Source organism: Haemaphysalis longicornis, unplaced genomic scaffold (genome assembly GCF_048455015.1).
Source record: "Haemaphysalis longicornis isolate Haplotype H1 unplaced genomic scaffold, Haemaphysalis longicornis Haplotype H1 scaffold_12, whole genome shotgun sequence".
In the NCBI taxonomy this organism is placed as follows: domain Eukaryota; kingdom Metazoa; phylum Arthropoda; class Arachnida; order Ixodida; family Ixodidae; genus Haemaphysalis; species Haemaphysalis longicornis.
In genome coordinates this window covers 111,292,130-111,313,970 of record NW_027526225.1, presented here as the reverse complement: position 1 = coordinate 111,313,970, position 21,841 = coordinate 111,292,130, and the positions used below count along the sequence as shown (strand labels likewise).

General features: G+C 48.0%; 1 protein-coding gene across 1 annotated transcript in view; it reads left to right on the top strand.

Moving 5' to 3' along the window:
• Positions 1-19,306, top strand: part of LOC144163254 (sushi, von Willebrand factor type A, EGF and pentraxin domain-containing protein 1-like) — a 65,342-nt gene extending 46,036 nt beyond the window's left edge. The window contains exons 28-34 of the mRNA XM_077694128.1: positions 1,823-1,926; positions 5,157-5,493; positions 9,388-9,602; positions 10,431-10,658; positions 12,153-12,434; positions 14,570-14,933; positions 16,396-19,306. Coding sequence (XP_077550254.1) covers positions 1,823-1,926; positions 5,157-5,493; positions 9,388-9,602; positions 10,431-10,658; positions 12,153-12,434; positions 14,570-14,933; positions 16,396-16,740 — 1,875 coding nt within the window. The 3' untranslated portion in view covers positions 16,741-19,306. The remainder of the gene's footprint in view (positions 1-1,822; positions 1,927-5,156; positions 5,494-9,387; positions 9,603-10,430; positions 10,659-12,152; positions 12,435-14,569; positions 14,934-16,395) is intronic.
• Positions 19,307-21,841: the final 2,535 nt, after the last annotated feature.

The window sequence follows — 21,841 nt, the reverse complement described above, 5'->3', positions numbered from 1 at the left end:
GAGAGAGAGAGAGAGAGAGAGAGAGAGAGAGAGAGAGAGAGAGAGAGAGAGAGAGAGAGAGAGAGAGAGAGAGAGAGAGAGAGAGAGAGAGAGAGAGAGAGAGAGAGAGAGAGAAGAAAGTGATTGCGAAATACAGCCGACAAATACACGATTTTCATTAAAAGAGCAGTACATCTTACAAGCCCAAAATTTTCACGAGTATACATGTACAGTGGCTAACGCGGCATAATATTGACGATAACAAACAGATTCAGTAGATACTCTAATTTCTTACGAGGAAGAAAAATGGCGATGCAATTGAGTAGTGGGAAATGAAGTAATATCTGTGTTTGCAGAAATAAGGCAGTTTAGTGGCCTCGGTAAACTGGACCGTAACATCTGCATGACATAGTTAATTCTAGGCTGCAGTACATTCCAGTGCTCCGGTGTACGTGTACTTTAGTATTTATGATATCCACTGAAATGTACAAAGAGCAAATCACTCCCGCTTTTAACAAATTATCGCCTATAGCAAAGAAATCTTGCTGTCCAGAAGGCTTCATTATAACGAGGGCCTAATGAACTACAATACGTTGTAACACTGCAACAGGTCACTGTATACCAAAGGAAAAAAAATTAACTGGCTGCTGAGCACGGCGCGCAGCTTCCAGCGGGCTTGATTTAGAGAACCGCATTGCTGTAATTGTGTGATGCCGTTCTTTTTGTTATGATTAATTCCAAACTTCAGCATGCCGCGTACTCAGGAATGAGGCGCTGACACTGTGCGAAAGGAGAAGGCAGGCATGTGACATTTGTTGGAGGGTTAAGCTCCGTGCCGAAGTGTAACCGTTTTGATACGCAGCGTAGCGAAAGCGCTGCGTAACGCATAAAATTCTGGAGTGTGGAAGTGAGTCCTTGTAACAGAGCCCAAAAAACCGTTGTCATAGTGGAATAAACTGCATTCTTTGTTCCGACTAGATTTAAATGTAGAAGTCACCTTTCGTGATGTCTACATTTTACATTCTACGACCGTTCCTTGAAATGATTATTTGTGGCAGTTTGGGTAGCGCTAGAATTTGTCGCTACTGTGGTTTTTATCGCTAAAAAAATCCCGAGACATCTCCACTAACGTGAAACCTGCGGCGGGGCGAAGCATGCAGTGTATAAGTGTATTCTTGGCGCCTTGGCGTTTTTGCCAACGAAGATGAAACCGTTGGGGGGTACAGGTACACAGCTTTGCTGTAAAAGCCTCGCGTCTTTGAAGCACGAAGCGTTCTAGCGCGAAGCGTAAATGAGTGTCCCCGTGTTTTTTTTTTTTTAAGTACGCGTAACGAAGCGTTTTAGCGCGAGGCGTAGGCGAGTGTCCCGGTGTTTTTTTTTTTTTTTTTTTAGTACGCGTTACGGTCTAGCGCGAGGCGTAAACGAGTGTCTAGGTGTTTTAGTACCGTGACTACATGAGACTATGGTTATGACGACGACATGAGGACATGAGACACCAATAGCCCTAGCGCGTAAGGGGCTTCGCCCCTAAAACTCCCTTCACCCGCTCTCCGAAAGTTCTGAGCGGCGTGAGTATCCTCCCCTGTAAACGGTGCACCGCTGCAAGCCGACCCATGATGTGGGGAAGTGTTCTACTGCAGTAGTTGGCGGCATGGCTAGTTCGTGACTTCGTGACGCGTACAGGGCTGACATATGTTTAAACTGTTCGAAACAAGCTTAAGTCGGTCTTCTTCATTCGGCCACTTCTGAACCAAAGGCACCGTGCTACGTCTAGCAAAAAGCTAGCACGAAGAGCAGCAACTTTTTAAAATATTTTTACCTATTTCCGTGCTTCACATTTCAGGGAAGCCATTTGAGGCGGTGCAGGTACGACGGCTCCTGGAGTGGCAGTGATCCAACGTGCATTCCGCTCCAGTGTCCCCCTCACCCGGCGGTCGCTAACGGGAGGCAAGCTAAGAAATCATATCTTCTGCTTCTACAGTTGAACGTCGTTATGACGAACACTGATACAGTCAAACCCGGTTATAGCGAACTATAACATGCGCCGGGATTAGTTCGATATATCCAATAGTTTGATATAGCGGAACCCGTCTATAACAAATTTTTTTGTTACGATTTCGCAATACACGCACCCCCGCTGCCAATCTCACATAGAGAAACGAACCCATAAAGTATGCCATTACCTTACACAAAACAATCCATTTATTGCATGCAATAAAGCTACTTTCAGCCTTAACCGCCTACTTCGCAATAGAGCGGTGGTTTTCGTTTTCACTTTCTTTTTGGCGGAGACATCGTTAGCACCACTTCAAGTCTATGTCATCCAATATCGAAGCAATATTGGCTGACTGGATGGGCTCTGTCGTGAATCACGTGCGTCGGACACAGTTACGGAAGGTGTGCGGGGCATCACGTCGCTCCATGCGACTGTCAACATCTCAATCGCCGCTCCGAGACCCCATGCATTTTGGTGGAAATTGTAGGCGCGCCGATTTCGATATATCCGGTGTGAACTTCGTTATCAGTAATATGTTTAGCATGCATTTTAGTAACGGATTTGGGTTTGTTCGATATATAGCATAATTCGCTCTATCCGGGTTCGTTATAATCAAATTTGACTGTATAGCGAATTACCGGCTATAGCGAACTAAATACGAACTTTGATTGGTCATGCTTCATTTCAATGAAGGCTATTTTTTATAACGAAACTTAAACCGTGGGAACTGCGCGCGATATCGGATACAACAAAGAAATATTGGCCAGTAGACCGAGAAGCTATTTGGAAAAACTCCCGGAGTCCGAAACTGCTGGAGTAGAAAGGGCCCTTTCGTTCGTGGACACTGTGAAAAATTTCATCCTGCTCAGTGCTGTGAATATCCACCAGACGAAGATCACATCATTTCTTAAAAAAATAAGGACGCAGGCCTGTTTTGTCAGATAAACTTTATCCTGTTGTAATTTCCCGTTTCATGTTCTAGTTAATTGCGCATGACATAAGGATTGTCTTGTTTATAGTGGGTTCCAAGCTTAAAATATTTCGTGTTTGTATCAACGGTTTTTGTGGGAGCTAGATTGCCGACTGGATAGAGCCTATTTCTAACTCTACCTTTACAACGAATATCGAATGTAACGAACTAAGTTACTGTCCCGATACTACTTCGTTATAACGAGGTTCGACTGTAACATTCAAGAGTCAGTTCTTTCAGATGGCACCGAATGATGCAGAGTTTGGTGTGCGCCTCTTTCGCGTGCTTACACGCTGAAAATCTTCCCTGTGTCACCTTCCTCACAACGCACTAATGTTACGAGAAGCGGTGTTCAAGGCAGAAAGAACGGCAGAAAGAAAGGCAGAAAATTTATGTACCATTTCAAGGAAATAAACTCAAACTCAAACTCAAGCCTGGACATGTAATTTCAGTCTACAGTTTTACCATCTGTATACGCAAAGCAAAACGTCATGCTTGCACTGAATCATCGCAGTGCTAATCCCGCTACATTAACACGAAAGTGTTTTATTCCGGGATACACGAAGACAATGACGTCATATCCGTCACGTAAATGACGACAGTACAACAAGGCAAGCGGCTTGTAAAGGGTGCACCCCTGCACGCAGGGTCTTCTTGCGGGGAAGAAACCTTTAGTACTAAGGAATACGTTATACTTTGGGTGGTTCATTTTTTGGGTTTTATATTTACAAAGTACTTGCCAACACGGCCACTACACCTCATATGATCCATAAATGGCAGACACTTGCTGACCGGAAGAAGGGCATTGGCACCGCTGCCCCCTGCACATGTACCTTCTGCCACACTGTGTGTGAAGCAAACATGGACCATCTTATTCTGCACTGCTCCGCTTTTGATCTTCATAGACTAAACCATAGTGTTTTTCAAAATTCAAATATGGAAGCATTACATAGGGACATTCTCGAACATCCTCAACACCTGGTGACCTTAGCCGAGTTTGGCGTTGCCAGTGGCCTGGCGAGCGTGCTTTAGTGGGTGTCTACCTCCCTCCCTATTCCCCCTCTTCCCCCTCCAGCGACCTTCGGTCCTCCCCTTCCTAATAAAAGAATTTATCATCATCATATTTTAACACGAAAGTGTTTTATGCGGGGTACACCAAGGTTTCACTGACGTCACATCCGTCACGGAAATGACGCCAGTACACCTTTGCCGAAGCGACCCGCCAGCTAGACGTCGCTCGCCAAGCACACCCACAAGACAGCCACCGACCCGCAAATCATGCTCAGCTGCAGATTTCGCTGCACATTTCACTTTCGTGTTTTAGAGATTTATTGACAGGGGAATCAACCACAGTTTTTTTAGCTAGGTCGTGTGCTGGGCCGTCATTGACCTAATTTTCTCTTTTCATAGTAATTTATGGTCGTTAAAATGTATTGCAGTGACGCAGACCCTAAAAATCTAAAGCCAAAAATCCGTACCTCCACAGTTGCTCGTTGTAAGTACGAGATGGCAAACGGACAAAGGAAAACATCAACATATCATAAGAAGCCACAACTAACGCCTCCAAGTTTGAAACTAGTTGGCGTAACCAACTTAAGTAACAATAACGGCACGAAAACGAGAAAGAGTCAAGAAAACAGGTATGTCGAACGCACCGCCAACTTACAGCTACTACTAGCGTGGAAAAACAAATTTTTACATGAAAACATGTCCTCCTTGTGACGTCGTGTGACCTTTAAGCCTCCGCGCTCATGGTTTCCGTCTTCTGGTGTCCTTGGCCATTTTGCACCTTTATTATTCGTCAAGCAAACATCTTCGACAGGATTAAGGATGTGGCGTAAAAGACTTATGAGGTAGGATCGCAGGACAACAATATTTGATGCAAATCATCCTTGGTGTGTCTTCTGGACCTCAAACTACCGTCCCATTTCAGTCTCTGCTCTAGCTGTAAATCCAGCTTTCGCGGTTTCAGTGGTTGTTTAAGCTACTTTCAAGACGTTTAGCGCCACTACACCCCTTGCAGGGTATAAATATCCTAAAAATGTGTCATTTGACAATTCAACCTAAGCCTTTAAAAACCGACCCTGTAAATGACAAACACCCTGAACGTCGGCTGAAAATTGTATTTTGTCATTGTGGCCCCACTAAATGCAACAACAGTCACCATACCTGTTATACTTCATTTTTTTAAATATTTACCTTTGCGTTCAGGATCATTGGCACGGACCGTACGCTGGGCAGCACCGTCGAGGTCACGTGCTCGCGAGGTTTCGAGCTTCGTGGGCCCGCGATTCGCACCTGTCATTCGGCGGCGCAGTGGACGCCTTCCAAGGCTCCGGTCTGCGTGCCCTCTGTCTGCCCCGAGCCCAAACCCGGACCCCACACCCTCCTCTCTTACTCGAACACGGCCCTGGGAAGCCAGGTGGGCTTCTCCTGCCAAGACGGCTACGTTCTTCAAGGGAGTGATACGGCTGTGTGCGGCTGGGGCCGGCTGTGGGCCCCGTCGGTGCCTGCCTGCATTCCTGTAGACTGTGGTCCACCCCCACCGGTAAGCCTAGGGTGGTTTTTTTAAGACGATGGTCTTTCTTAGACTACTCAAACGCAGAAATTTTGGTATGTCTGTTCGTCTGTCTGTGACTTGATTCAGCCACCGGGCCAAAGTGAAACAGAAGCTGCGCAATTGTCTTATATAGTCACAGCTAAATGTCAATGTCAATGCTCATATTTGTCAAACATTGTTGTACGAGAACAGGACATTACGCAAATATAAGGCAGACAATCAATACATAAGTGATATTTGCAGTGTACCTTTATTAAAAAGTGTATGGATGCTTGGTTTTTGCCATAGCAATTGAAATACAACATCAACTGCAGAAAACCGTCGCCTGCTGTTGCCCGCGCTCCTGGCGGCATTCAAGAAATCGAAGGGCATCAGTAACGAAATGTCCCACTAGATAGGTTCCACGTTCCGCTTGGAACGCTCGTGGAGTAGGGCGACGTGGTTCTATCAACGTTGTAGTATGGTGCCTCGATTTACGCGCGCCTCCGCCGTACGGCAGCGCTGGCATCGAGGCACCCGGCGGTAAATTTAAATTGACCCGACCACCCGAACCCCCTCCCTTCCCCCACCCCGGAGCAGTGGGAGTGCGGGCTGACCAGCTCTCAGCTCGGGACTCAGGAACGCCTGACCTCCCGGGCTAGAGCAGCAGCAGCCGCTCGCGGCTTTCTGAACTGAGAAGAGGCCACCCACCTTCTTTTTTTTTTTTTTGTCGGCTCAAATAAAACGTTTTTTTCCTCCTTGAGCGAACCTCTAGCGTGTTATCGTGGGAGGAACGAGACGGGAGAGGAACAGCATGAGAGGTGAGCGGGAAAGAGAAGGGAGGCATTTACTTGGCAGGGGCGCCAGCCAACTAACATTTGCAACGAAAGTAGCAGATACGCTTGTTCCTCGGTCACAATCGAAAATCAGTCATTGGAATACGTGTCCTCATGACGACGTTCCTGGGACAAAATTGACTTTGTTAGCGGTATTTCATTTTTTATAAGCGGAGATGATGTTCTCTTGTAGCTCTACGGTTGGGACGGTTTAAAACCTGGAATAAAGCGGCACTACTTATGAGCTGACTTTGCTATAACGAGGGTTCACTGTATGTGGGATAGGGCTTGCGCTAGGAAAGCACAAACAAATAACGACCGGTGGGCTACTTCTGCCGCGAGGAAGTATGCAGTGACTGCGTTGCAACTGAAAAATTCAGCGTCCTTCCACTCTGTGAAGAAGGATCGCCAGCAAAGCTGGGCCCAGTACGAGGTCGGCGATGCTTCACCGCCCACACCGCCCCTGCCCGCCGCTGTCGCTTGAGCTGCACTACACGCAGCTCGCTGCGCGCGTGCTGTGCTCCGATGCACCGTTTCTTCTTACTAGTGCCGCTAGATGCCAGAGTGTAGCGTGTCTTCGGTAAGCAGAGTGTAGTATTGGGCGAGTCGGTGATCCATCTTAACAATACAGCGCAACAGAAACAGACTTAAGCTGAGGCACACAGGAAGAGCGCTGACTTCCAAACTGAACTTTTATTACAGAAACGAGCCGTATTTACAAACAGGCATGCACCCGCCTATACGATAAAACATTCGACCCGATAAGTAATCTACATCAAACTGTGCCGAAAACATGAGAAGCTACACAACACCGAAATAATTACCACCCTCTTCGCATTATGTACACACGTGCTTAATGAGAGGGGGGTGGTAATCATTTTGGGGTTGTGTTGCGTCTCATGTTTTCGGCACAGTTTGATGTAGATTGCTTATCGGGTCGGCTGTTTTATCGTATAGGCGTGTGCATGCGTGTTTATAAATATGGCTTGTTTCTGTAATAAAACTTCAGTTTGGAAGTCAGCGCTCGTCCTGTGTGCCTCAGCTTAAGTATCTGCTTCTGTTGCGCTGTATTGTCAAGATATCTTCTGTAAAGCAACCCAGTCTCTCTCCACTTACTTCTGATTCCTCTACAACCTAGATTTTTTGCGCGTGGGGTTGCGTCGGCGGAGTTTTCTGCGTACACGGGACCGCCTGATTTTTCTTTCATCTAGCCATCTTAGGCTTCGCTTTAAAAGGTGCCACTGAATGGCATTACCGTCGGCAGGCTTTCGTCTTGAGGATACAAACCCGTTGCATTGCGGGGAAGAGGGAAAGGATAGAGGGAGAAAGTGGGGAGGAGGGGAAAGTGTCCCTTTTGCACACCCCTGCCGACGCCCCTGATGAATGGTTGCGCAACCAACGCATACTTCTGGGACAAACGTCTAGGCCAGAGAGCTGTGGTCTTGCTATGCACCTTGAGAAAATATTTGCCGGACCAGACGCCAGCTGAAAGGAATCAAGGGTACGAGGGTACCCTTTAATTGTACCCTTGCCTCCAAGGGTACCTTGTTAGGGTACTACAAAGTTACGAGGCGAGCAAACGCGTTCAGAGCCCATGAATACAACCCAGCATCAATAAAAAGATGCGCGCCAATCCACTGTGTGAAGTTGGTTGGAAAGCAAGGCTGTAAACGACACCCACAACGATTGCCCATGCGACGTAATTTGAATTCACACGTGGCTCTACAATGAGTGAAACCATAGACAAGTGAAACCACATCGCTTATTAGATCAAAGAGATATTCTTGGCTAAGGTTAGATCAATGCATGATTCATGAATGGTGGTTGGTTGAGTTGTATTGGTGAAGCACACGAGTGGGAACTTTCTTTTTTATAAAATTACACGAAGCTCAAACCCGGTGTTGGCCGATTTCACTTCTCCTCCGTCTCTGCCGTAGCCGACGGAGGCGACTAGTTCGGCGGCAGAGACGGAGGAGAAGGGAGATGCCATGCGTTGGTGTGAGCTTCCTTTAATTTTTACATCTCCTAGCGCATGCGCAAAGCGCGCACAAGGCCGATATACATGCCGTGGGCACAGCGCGCATTGCCGCGAGAGGTCGCGTAACGCTACCACGTGGCATTCAGCGAGGACGCAGGGGGTAAACCCGCAGGTGTGCTCGGTGCTTGCACCGTCTGTCTCCCCCGTCTCCGAGTTGGCTCGTAGCTCAATTGGTATAGGACAATGGGCTCCCGCTCCACTTCTCTATTAGTTCCAGGTTCGATTCCTGGTTGTGCCAGTAACTTCTTTTATTTGTTCGCGGGAGTTTTCTGTTGACACCAACTGTCGCGATAGAACCGTTTAGGGTAGAAGTAAAAGCTTCGCTTCAAAAGACGCTGGGTTGGATTGTCCATGTGATGCGGACAACAGACAAGAGGTGGACTGCATGACTACCCAAGAATAGAATGGCTACTGAAGGACGAGAAAGCTGTATATATATAGCCGCAAGCTGAAAACTTGTTGTAGGGACGAGACGAGAAAGTTTGAGGGAAAGAGCCAGTCCGGGTGACGCGAGGTAGGAGTATTTGAATTTTTATGAAGAGGCATTCTTCCTTTATATTAAACAGCTGGTGATGATCATCATCATAATCGTCGTCATCATCGCAGTGTTATCGGTGCTTGACCGGTCATACACACACATAAGCCCCTGAAAGATGAAAAAAATGAGCATTTGTCGAATAAATTTAGGTGCTTGCTCACGCTGTCTCGGCGATCGGTACCAGACCCCTTTGCCTAGATAACGCTAACAACAGCGCGGCAAGATGTCATCGGAACCTCTTTCAATTCTGCTCATTATCTCTTAAGATTTCCGCTTCGAAAGACGGTACCAGCGTTAGGTTTTTACTTACCAATGAATGGCGCTGATTACTAATGCACCACTCCGTTTTCACCAGTGCAGCTTCGTCTTTTCCATCCTATGCTCAAGTTATAGCGTCCCGTGAGAAAGGACCTTCAGGTTATGGCGCGTGCTTTTCGCGTTGATCCACTCCAGAGCGCGCTCACTCGAGCGACTTCACTGGTCCCACGCAGCTGGAAAACGGTGAAGCCACAACGGTGTCCGGCACGACGTACCAAGGCGTGGCAAAGTACAGCTGCCGGCGAGGGTTTCGTATTGTCGGCGCCGGGCAGAGAACGTGCGCAGCCAACGGGACGTGGACGGACGACTACGCCCTCCAATGCACCGTTGTTACGTGTCCCACGCCTGAAGATGTACCGCACGCCACGGCCGTATATCCAAGCACCAGGTATGGGCGCATTTTTGAGAGAGAGAGAGAGAGAGAGAGAGAGAGAGAGAGAGAGAGAGAGAGAGAGAGAGAGAGAGAGAGAGAGAGAGAGAGAGAGAGAGAGAGAGAGAGAGAGAGAGAGAGAGAGAGAGAGAGAGAGAGAGAGAGAGAGAGAGAGACTTTGTTACAGATGAATAGGTACAGAGGTTTGCCGACATCAGTTCGCCGTCATGGTACTCTGCGTCATGGTACTCTGCGTCATGGTACTCTGCGGTCGTCTTTGGCGGCAGCTGCTGAACCTGGGGCGACTGCAATGCCTCAATCGCCTTTTGCCTCAGCACCTTGGCAATTTTATTGTCAGAAGTTCAATAAACAAACAAACAAACAAAAGGAGAGAGGGTAAAAAGGCAGCAGACGTAGTAAGAAGAGCATTAGAGAAGAGAAAAGACTAAACAATAAATAACAATAAGATTGTGAAATGTCTCAAAGTGCATGGAAGAACAAACAAGCTTCGAGCCTCTGCTTGATCTCCTGCATACGGGTGCAGTATATATCCTCGACGCACTTGGTGGGGAGGCTAATTAAAACACTACGTACAAAACGGAAGTACGGCTTAACCGGTTATAAACAACGTTGGGAATGCTGGTTTGATGTTCCACTTGACCGCGCTTTACCCCTGGGGATATGTCTATCCGTAATCGGTATCACCCCATGCCGCGATCCTTTGCAAGGTATGGGGGCTTCTCGATCTCTCAATTCATGTAACATTTAGGGCCTATGCCCTTGGTAATGTGACATTATAGCAAACGTAGCACACTCCGAGCCAACATCGCTTTCGTCTGCACACAGCTTCGGGTCCATCGTCGAGTACCGATGCGACCCCTGGTTCGAACTGCACGGGCATCAGCAGCGAAGTTGCCAGGCTGACGGAACCTGGTCCGACTCCGCGCCCCGCTGCCTCCCCACGTCCTGCACGATGCAGAGGACGATGGAGCACGGACGCATCCACTCGACGCCGTCCTTCAGCCTCTTCTCCTGCGATCCGGGATTCAGGCTCACCGGGCGCAAGGCACTCAGGTAAACAATAGAAGCAGAACCGCCGCTTCCCATTTCCTGTCTTCTAAGAGTTGTAAGGCTAGCCCGTCTCCCCCGTGGAGGATGGAGAGCAGAGACTAAAGCGAGAAGAGCTTGAGTAGATTTTAGGGGCGAAGCACCTTAGGATCTCGCTTTGTCCGTGGCTTGTTCCTTGGCGTCCGTGTGCACACTGTGTTGCGCATGCGCGAGGAGCATTGGATTGGATTGGATTAAATTGAATTGTATCGGATTGGATTGGATTGGAATTGCATATACTGTACACACGCGTTGTCGCTCAATTACATGCGCGAGTGGGCAATGCCAGTGGTGATTTACGGTAAGAACGATTTCGCCCACTCGTCACGATTCACTTCGTGGAGACTCGTGATTTTTTTTTTTTTTTTTGTAACGCTCCGCCCACATTGCAACAGCTTTTCTCGGCATCATGGGGCAAGAGGAGCTTCTGTGGAGCCCTTGTTGACACAACTGCGCAACAAATGACTGCGCAACAAATGCTTGCACTGACACAACTTCGCAACAAATGCTTGCACATTTGTTGCGCAGTTGTGTCGAATGTTATATCTACCCCAAGCAGTCACCTAACCCGCACCTGAAACAAGGCATTGCAAATGGCGTTTCTCAGATCTCTCACAGCGATCACGCGAATCGCTAACCTGGCATGAAAGGAGGTTTTTCCGGTGTGAAATGCGCGTGCGCAGAGCACGCATATACCTCGATGATCACCGGGACGCTGCAAAGTGGACGCCGAAGTGCTTATAACCGAAAATAAGGTCTAAAAGCCAAATTCTGTGGGTTTCAGGCGATGAAACTGCACGCGGGCTATGGGGCGGGTCTGTAGTTTAGGGCTCCTGAATTATTTAAACAACCTGCGGATCGTTACGTGCGCCGAAATCTCGGCACGTAGCCGACTTTGCTTCTTTATTTTCCTCCATCAGAAAAACGGCCGCCGTGGCCAGGATTGAACCTCTGTTCTAGTGCTTTCCTGCACAACGCCTTAGCCACTGACCTACCGCCGCGATGACAATAAAGCGTCTAAGATGCCCTCATTCATTCATTCATTCATTCATTCATTCATTCATTCATTCATTCATTCATTCACTCATTCATTCATTCATTCGCGCCAGGCCATACGGGCTACCAAAGCTCTGTTGGTGGTCTTGCGGCGCACCGGCCCGGACGAAGTGCTGCGACCAACTTTATTAATTTCCGAACTCTGTGAATGTGCTTGAAAATTCGCGCGCATCAACTCACTTTTTTTTTAATACACAGACTTTCATGTTATTTTTGTCATACGGCGTAGCAAGCTAAGCGAAATGTCAGGGCTAACCTTGCCTCTCTCTATAATTCATTCATTCATTCATTCATTCATTCATTCATTCATTCATTCATTCATTCATTCATTCATTCATTCATATAATCGTTCACTGCAAGGTGAACGCACCTTCTGTCACAATTCGATCACGCTTCCAACGACAGGTGTCTCGCCAACGGTACCTGGAGTGGCGCGCTTCCCGAGTGCGTACCGAAGAACTGCTCCCTCGACGGGCTGCTCCCGAACGGGCGGCTCATCGAGGACGACGCCACCGGGGAGACCGCCCGCGCGGCCTGCGACCCACGCTACCGGCTTCGGGGCCTCGAGCGCTGGACGTGCCTGCCCGACGGCTCCTGGAAGGGTCCCGGCAAGACCGAGTGCTGGCTCGCCGAATGTCCACCTCCCGACCCGCCCATCAACGGAGTGGTGTCGGGAACCGACTTCAAGTACGCTCGCCCTCCGTTGCAGTCAGTTTTTGCAGCGAAGCTGTTAACCTCTTCGTAACTCTGCTGAAGGTCGGGCAGGTGTAGGGGCCCGCCGGCGCCCTCGAACGTGGCCTCAACGGTTTGCTGCCGGCGGCGCGCAGCAAATCGCGCCGCCGACAGCAAATCGCGGAGGCCACGCCTCGAATAAACTGGTTTCCAGACACACCGACGGAGGGCGCAGTGGTCTTGTGGGGGCGGGTTCCTCCCTCCCGTTAGGGGAGGGCGAGGGCGGAGTCTCCCTCTGCTGACGTCTAGCTGCCGATTCCTTTGCCCGTTGACGTCGGAGCCGTCACAAGAGAACCGCAGCTCCGTTATTTCAGCAGGTTTCACACTGGGTGGAACTGGGTTTGATTTTTTTTTGTCGAGGAACGCGGTGACTGAATGCATGGCTGAGAGGGAAGTTTTGTCCGTGCGTACGTACAGTCTTTCTCAAAAGCCTCCACGCCATGCTAATATCTATTAGGCGCAAAAGGATTCAAGGTACAAGCTTACCTCTCCAGTGATGCTGGTTGTTCTGGCACCGATTTTTTTTTTCGCGTCGCTTTATTAATGCGTAGCATCCTTTGCCGTGTACCCCCACGGCCAGGACCGTGTAACGCCCTGCATTTCGACAATAGCGCAATTTCGCAAAAGCTTCATTTGTAATCGCTATAATGCGTACATGAAAATAATTGATAGCACGACATTGTAAAAAACTAAAAAATAAGAAAAACGAGAAATTACGGAAAATGACTACGCCCTGCATTTCCACCTGTAACCAAAATATAAAGAAATACGGGAAATGACAAACTGTATAGCGCCCTGTATTTCCACAATAACGCAGATTTCGCGGAAGTTTCACCTGCAATCGTTATGTTAGCGTAAATGAGATAAGAAAAGAAATTTTAAAACAACAACAAAAAAAGAAAAATATAAAAATGTGAAGAATGGTGACCTGTGTAATGCCCTGAATTTCGACAATAATGAAGATTTCGCAGAAGTTCGAAATTAATCGTTATAATAGCGTAAATGGAGCTATTGGTACAACGAAATTTCGAAAAAAAAATCCCCCCACCTCCCCGAAGGGGATCGTGCGGAAATGCGAATGCATTGGGTGCACCGATGAGTGCGCTGCGAGTAATTATTATTAATGGCGTACTTAATGAAGACAGACGAGAGTGTGAACGTAACCATTTAATCATTCATCAGCACCTGTTTGTGTTATCGTTGTACCTGATGGCCACAATCGAGCGGAGAGGGTACGCGGAGAGGAGAGAGAGACCCGCGCAAACACGCCAGCCCGCGAGCGAGCTCTCTCTCCGCCGAGCTCCGCGATGCGAGCGCCCTCACACGCCCGAGCGCGCTCCTCCTCTCCCCTTGCCCTCCGCTACTCCCGCCCGAGCTACCACCTGCTCCGGTTGCTAGGCGAGCCACAGCTGTTGCTAGGGCGCGGAGAGATAACACCTGCGCGCGGACGCCGGCCAACGGAGCACGACAGTCCCCGACTAAGAAATGCATTCGCATTTAAAACTAAAAAATAAGAGAAATATAAAACATTGCGGAACATGGCAAACCGTACAACACCCTGCATTTCCACAATAATACAGATTTTGCGGAAGTTCGACTTGTAATCGTTATATTAGCGTAAATAGCGATAATTGGTCGGGCAGGATTGAGAAAAACCCCAAAAATTGGCTGCTAAGAATTCACACTCAAAACAAGCGGCATAAGAATGCTACGCGCTTAGTATACGTACAATTGTCTGAATTTCTGCAGATTTTTTTTTAAGTACTTCTGAACTTTTAATGCTTTTAAAGCGCCTTTTTTGTTTAGCGGGTACTGGCTTTTCTGAACGATTCGCAAGCCACCACAAAACACATTTGGCATATACGAACAGTCACGGCGGACGGAACACTTGATTTCTTCGTCTCCCGACAAAGCTTTTGTTGTTTCAAGTCCATCTAATATCTATCTCTTTTGCAATACAGCGCAGACAGTGCATGGGCTGTAATACACGAGTTAGTACCTTCACCTCAGTTTCCGCATTTACACACGTCGATAAAGAAATTTAAAAGCCACCGCTAAACTGCATTTGCCTTTTCTCCACTACGCAACAGCATATCCAGCGTCGTCTTCTACCACTGCAATCCTGGCTACAACCTCACCGGGCCTCAGCAACGCACGTGCCGGGCCACCGGACTCTGGGACGGTGATGTGCCGACCTGCGAACCCGTGCAAGGCTGCGAAGACGGTGCTGGTGTGACCGCGGCGCGGCACTGTCCCAGCTCGTCGTGTCCAGCGCCCCGGCAGCCGCCGAACGGGCGCGTCGTCTACGACCGGCTGACCATCGGGGGCGTGTCCGTGTACTCGTGCTACCCCGGGTTCCGGTTGAGTGGGCCCCCCTCCAGGCTGTGCGGCCGCGATGGACGCTGGGAAGGCAGGGAGCCGGTGTGCCGAACGCGACGCTGCCCTCCTTTGCAGGTACTGTATTTTTGCTCGTATAACCCGCCCCTCCGTATAATTCGCACCCCCACTTTCAGCCCCCCGGAAGAACAAACTCGTCGCGTATTGTCTGCACATTTGACACAGGAAAGGCGCTGCAGCACAGCTACTGCTCAAGCAACACATCACATACTTTGTAGGCAGAAAAAGCCTATATTTAGCAAGTAGAATACACTGACAGCAAGGCGAAAGTCACAATTCACTCATTGTCACTGCTCTCGCTAACACTGTGACATGAGCCGCAGTCCTCACTGTTGTACACAAGGTCATATTGAGTTACATCCATGTTGTTTGTTTTGTTTTTTTTTTCCTTGTTCTTGTATGTTTTGCGCAATTGCAGTCATGGAAGACTTAGTCAGTGTTACTGCGTAGGAGCTTCACGGCACAACGTGCATTGCCACGAAGCTGCACTAAATAAAAAACCCCGCGTATTATCCGCACCCCTACATTGCCACTGAAATTTTCGCATTTTTGGTGTGAGTTATACACGCGAAAGTGTGGCATACATGTGTGGTGGAGAACCGGGCAAGTTGGTGTCGAGTCGTCCTTTAAAACAGCGCGAACAAAGAAAGCGTTGTGTCTTTCCTTTCTTCAGTACGTGTGTGTTTGCGCTGTTTTACGATACAAACGTCGACTGTCTTTAAAACAACGGGGTGTTACAGCAGAGCGTAGAAATAGTTCGAGTACGCTGTCGACAGTCCACCGGCGCCAATGAACATGCGCAGGCAGGTCGCAACCAATTGTGCGCATGCGCAGGTGTGCCGACTGTGTACCAGGCACCGTACCAGGACCAATATTTATTGAGTCGTTTGTGGTCGTTTGTGTTTGTGGCCAAACAATATTTATTGTTTGGCAACGTGCTCATGGCGACTTTAATGCCGTGGTGCTGTTTTTGTTGGAACCCTAGCAAGGCGCCATTGAAATGTATGCACACAAACGATATTTCGCACAAGGAAAGAAAGTGCTTTAGTCACGCTCGTAGTAGCTAACCTGAGTTGGAGCAGCGACATTTGCAATGCAACCTGTAGCCTGGCAAGAACAGCAGCGTCTGTTTTCAAAGCCCAACTTTCCTCTTGTTCGAGTTCTGATTGGGCTTTATAGGACTAAGCTACCCCATGAATATATTGATTGATTGGTTGTAGGGTTTAACGCGCCGACGCAGCGGAGGCGGTGAGGCGCGCCGTAGTGGAGGGCTCCGCATTAATTTTGACCACCTGGGGATCTTTAACGTGCGCCGAAATCTCGTACACGGGCGTTTTCGCTTTTCACCTCCATCAGAAAAGCGGCCGCCGCGGCCTGGAATCGACCCCGCGACCTCGTGCACAATATAGGGCATGCCGTAGTGGAGGGCTGCGGATCAGTTTAGATTAACTAGTAACATTCCAAGCGCGTCAAAATATCGCACAACAAGCGCGTTTACAACTTTCCTTTCTACCCGCAGACTGCACCAGAGCACGCTCGCGTGGTCTACACTGGGTTCACCCTGGGCCACAACGCGAGTTACTCCTGTGAAGACGGCTACTCGCCCAGGGGCGACCCGACGTCTGTCTGCCAGCCAGATGGAACCTGGAGACAGCGCGGCGGGAAGTTCGAATGCCTGCGCGACCTCTGCCCAGCACTCAAAATTCCCGCCCACGGTCACGTGACACTGGAAGGCGCCTGGACCGGCGCGAGGGCCCACTATGCGTGCGACTCCGGCTACGCCCTGCGTGGAGACGTCAACCGAGTGTGCAACGGAGATGGCAGTTGGAGCGGCGTTGAGGCGTCCTGCGACGACAATCCTTGACGGGACGCCCACGTTGTTTATTTGAGCTTAATGCGGCGTTCACACAAAGAAGGGGGTCTGTCGTGTCCACATCGCACTGTGCAAGCTGCGAAAACGACTCATGTTTGTGAAGTTTAGGTAATAGCAGGACGGACACACCAGTACTGATTAGATAACCAGATGGACTTGTAGTGCCGGGTGTTCATTGGCAACAGGCCACTATGACGCAATAATTGGCTAGCTTGTTCAGAAAAACGTGCGAAATGCTTTTTTGGGGCAGGATGGACATGGAATATATGCTGTCGCCTCTTATTGATTCACTGCTAAAATTCGTCGAGTACTCAAAATAACTGACGAGAACATACAAGTACATTCTGGACGGGGGGGTTATCGGCATCAATTTCACGCCCTTACTGCCTTCTCAAGTTCGTAACAACCTATCGTAATAACCCACTGCAAACAAACAAGTGTGCGTTCGAGCGGTACACAACACGGAATAAAACGGATGTAAATTAAAAACAGCAGAAGCACTGAGGTAGTAAAAAAGTGGGAAGGTATAAGAATGTTGCATTTGTCTGCTTTCGCCTCTGTCGTGTCTTTTGTCGCCACTAAGTGGCGACCCTAGTGTACGCCAGCCGCTGTGCTAAAACTGTCTAATAAAGGGCATCGCGGCCTTCGTATTTTCACATAAAACAGCACAAATTGCAACGAAATTGTCTTCGCAGAAATGCACTGGTGTATAGCAGTGAATTATGTTTACAGCTCTTTACATAGATGCACGCGGTTTTATAGAGGTGTCAAATCTTATAAAACCTCTTGTAATGGTATACACGCGTTCACACGACCTTTTGCATGCGTGGTGAATACAGTCCTCCTTAAGAAGGACTATATTCTTCATTTTATCAAGTGTACTTGATAAAATGACATAGGACCTTTTCCTTCAATACCGCACTCTTTACACTGACCTAAAGATGTCTTCTCAGCAATACATGTCTGCATGGTAGTAAAGGCGACTTTACAACGGCTCGGCGTATATGACGTCATTTGGGAGTTTCTCTCTCTCTCTCTGTGGGTTGCTGCCAGACAACGACACAGAAAATTTTGACCAACAAACTCCCAACTGCTCCCCTGTAAGCACCCATTGGCAAAAAGAAAATTCATCGGGGCACTTAAATCTGCTTACGTGCTGTGAAGGCGAAAGTCTGGCGTTACATTTTAACACCTTCCGGGCACTGATTGCGTGAAAAGAGTGTCATCCTTTCACGCAATTAACCCCTGCACTTTTGTGCCATGATCCCCACATGCACATTTCTGTATACACTGCTGATTAAGCAAGACCTCCATCCATGTGTCATCTGCTCAGTGTTTGTCGAGATTTTTTCGGTAGTGGTAGAGCAGCCCACAGAATACTGGCACGCTATCATTTTGGTCTACAATTATCCCGTTTGAATACCTTATCATTTGCCTTGTCACAAAAAGACTGTGCAACTTGTGAAAAACTCACTGCCTTTGCACTCTGTGAAGAAAGATGACCAGTAAAGCTGGGCGTGGTCCAGTGAGTGTACGAAACAAAATACGCATGTTTGTTATTTCTGATTGACCAGGCTTCCTAGCTAATTAGCTGAATGAAATTTAGAAGGACCAGCTAACATGGGGCAGGTTGCTTCCCTCCAGCGACCAGGGCATGTCTGTGTGACCCAACCACCCAAACCACTCGACCATGGAGGAGGGCAGACAGGTAACTTTTTAGGTGCCTTTAAATGCCGTACTTATGAAGCGTACATGCAAACTGCTTAATTTAAAGCTGAAATTTTGATTCTCGAACCAAAACATGTTTGAACGACGTTTGCAGTGACATCATAAGAACAGATCTTTCAGCTAAACTTGGTGTGGAGCGGAGACTTGCTTACTGTTAGTCAACCTAGATGGCGCCACCACACCGCGGCAAGCCGGTTTGTTTGTGACCATATTTAAACCCGACTTGTTTTTGTTCATGGAGAAAAAAATAGTTTCGCGAAACATGGTGCTCGCCCAACAAGTATGGTCATGTAAGACCGTCGCTTGCGTCAATCGGCCAGTGTCGTCTGAGACAACCCCGAAGCCCGGCAGTGCTGTGCATCTAAACCAAGCATAGCGCGCGCAGGACCAACAGCAGTATGCATCTATACTTCTTTGCTTACGTGTGCTTTCGTAACTTCCTTTGTTTGTCCCACCATTCCTGCTGATATAAAAAGAATTTGCCCTAGATTTAAGCACAAATAGCCCATTCAGCAAGCTTATAAGTTCTGCCTGGTTTGCGTTTTCGGGCCTCCGCCAAACGCAGAGCTGGCTGGTACGACATCATAGGTTCTGTTGCGAGGAGTGAGCTAGTGGGCTGCATGGCCGTCCCCCCTTTTCCTAATTGTACAGCTTATTTGAGCGAAGTTTACGTTAAAAGTGGTGTCAGCATGATTCTAACAAGGCAATCTTTCGAATGAACCAGACGAGTTTTGTCTTCATGGCCCCTTTAAATCGAATAATTTCGCAGTGAGTAAAGCATCGTTTGCTTCCGGACAAGTGCTGGGGGCACTATAGAACACGAAATCTTCCGAATAAAACAAACTTGCATTTTGTCTTCACGACCCGTTTAGATGTGCTGCTACCCTGCTGTGTTGCAGCAATGCGCTAAGTGTGAAAACTCTTCCCATTAATCAGTGCGCATGAGGCATCTTATGGTCCCGCATTGACACCAAAAGAAAGCTGTTACCAGCCTGAATCGGTCTCCAGCAGGTCACCCACGTTCCCGATGGCATGCAACTTTAATCGGCCATGTAAAGGGACATTAGAAAAGCACCGTATACAACCTAGGAGCTGGAGGAATGAATTACTAAACACGCAAACCAACGCACAAGTCATTACTTTATTCATCTTTAAGTGGAAGCAAGATGACTAGCTGGGCCAAATCCTTTTGGCAGCACCCAACAGAGATCACTAGATGGGGAAATACTTAATGCAAAACGGAATCTTTTTTTACAGCAAACACAACCAAGCAACAAGTATCACATCAACAAAAGAATAAAAACAAAATATATAAAAAATCTCATAATCAAAATGGCACATGCACATCCTTGTCGAACACACATCTACACAATACATGATAAAGGCACAATTGGAACATCTGCTGCTTGTCCCCGCTGCCTAACAATAAAGTAGAGGCACCATGGAAAAGACGCGTCACACAGCAAGAGAAAACATATTGAGAGACGATGATGAACGATGAAGCATTGTTCACCTGCCCTCAATGAAGAGGGTTGCGGTGAGTTACGGAAAGGCTCAAGAGGTGCAAAACGATGTGTAGGCACAGATTTGGTCACTGTGAACTATTGTAGCAGACTGTCGAAATGACAGGGGCATCATCACAGTATAAGTTTTAACTCAAACACATTTTTGAACTGAAGACTCAGAAACTTCGGTTTAAGAATTTACATCTGTAGTAGGTGGCAGAGCCGTTTACATGTTTACTTCACCCTTTGAGCACGTCCATGTTAATCGTTCGTAAGCCTCTAGTGGCAGCTGTCATCATCACTGGCCATCCGTCTGCCTGAGTGGGTATTTGTGAAATGAAGGTAGGTATGTTGATGCAAAGTAAAATCTGACATCCACCTCAGTGCAGTCGCACGGCTACAAAGGAAAGGTGTACAGCTTTCTCGGATCAGATTTGCCTTCGCAGAAACGGGAATTTCCCCTAAATCTGGTTGATTAGGTATGTTGATGCCGCAGTCAATGGGATCTCTGGAATCGTTCTAGCCACGCCAATAATGCGGACGCCAGATTTTTGTAAAACAGCAGAAGGACTGTCGATTGGGCAAGTTGGTACTGGTTCATGACGGAAACAGCGCACAGACGACGGACTTAAAAAAGAAGGGTTGTATTTGGCGCTTTGCCCATGTCGGCCTTGCGCCATTAAACCATCATCTTCTGGAAAAGAAGGGAAACAGGACACCTGCTGACTAGCAACTGAATTTTTTACATTGCTGAAAATTAAGCGCGAACTATTAAACACTGACAGGAAAGGAGGACGTCACCGGCGCTTACTAACAACTGAAAGGTTTATTTTCACAGTGAACGCACGTGCACACCCTCAGTGCCACCAAAACAGACACGTGCCACTGCTGCACATGCGCATATGTGGGTAAGACCCGCATCTAACCTCTTTCCTTTAAAGCTGTTACTTCCTTTTCAGAATTACCGAGAGATGGTTGGCTAACACAGCTCGAGCCCCTAATCTGTACGTGGAATGCTTCGGCCAGTTCTCTTGTTGCCGAGGACAAGGGCCATCTTTGACCCTATGCATACATGCTTTTTTGTACATAGAATTTCTTATTGGAGTATGCATAGGGTTGAAGGTCGCCCCTGTCCTGAGCAATAATTTTATGAGTAGGGTTGATTGTGACCTGGACCGTAATTTGCAAGGCATTGGACTTAAAGTTGTTCATTATGTTGACAATTTTGTGGTCCTGGGAAGCAGCACTGATATAGAATCTTTCAGCCGTAGTGTTCTTGACGTCTTTAAAGTCAGAGTCTACCATAGAGGCTTGAGTTTCACGTGAGGTTCCCTTAGACAACACCTTGAAGTATCTTGACCTAAACCTAAATTTTTCTGCCAACATACGTGCTGGATGTATGCCCGCGGTCAAGCAAGCCCCTCCCTAGTTTCAGTTCTTTCCACTCCAATACACTAGAAAACGGAATTGCGCTCACGAGCCTAAAATTGGCGATTAACTCGTCACCATCTGGCGCAATGCAGCTTCTGTGAGCAGGTTGTTCGGCTGAGAAATGCCGGCTATCCTGTTTCTGTGTCGCAGCCCATCTGTCAGCGTCGCGTGAAACAATTGAAAGGCAGCGCACTTGGCGAGCCCAATCTGGACAAATGTGAAAAACTGGCTCTCATACCGTATATGCATGCGCTGTCACATCGTTTGAAAAAGACAGCTGACAGACTTAGCCTTTGGGTGGTTTTTTCTGCCAAGAATCAGCTGGGCAGTTTGTGCTCAATGGTTAGCAACACACTTGACACCGGCGGGTGCGCTGCCACACGTGGTTGTACAATCAATAACACAATACGTTTTCTACTGTGCAACAC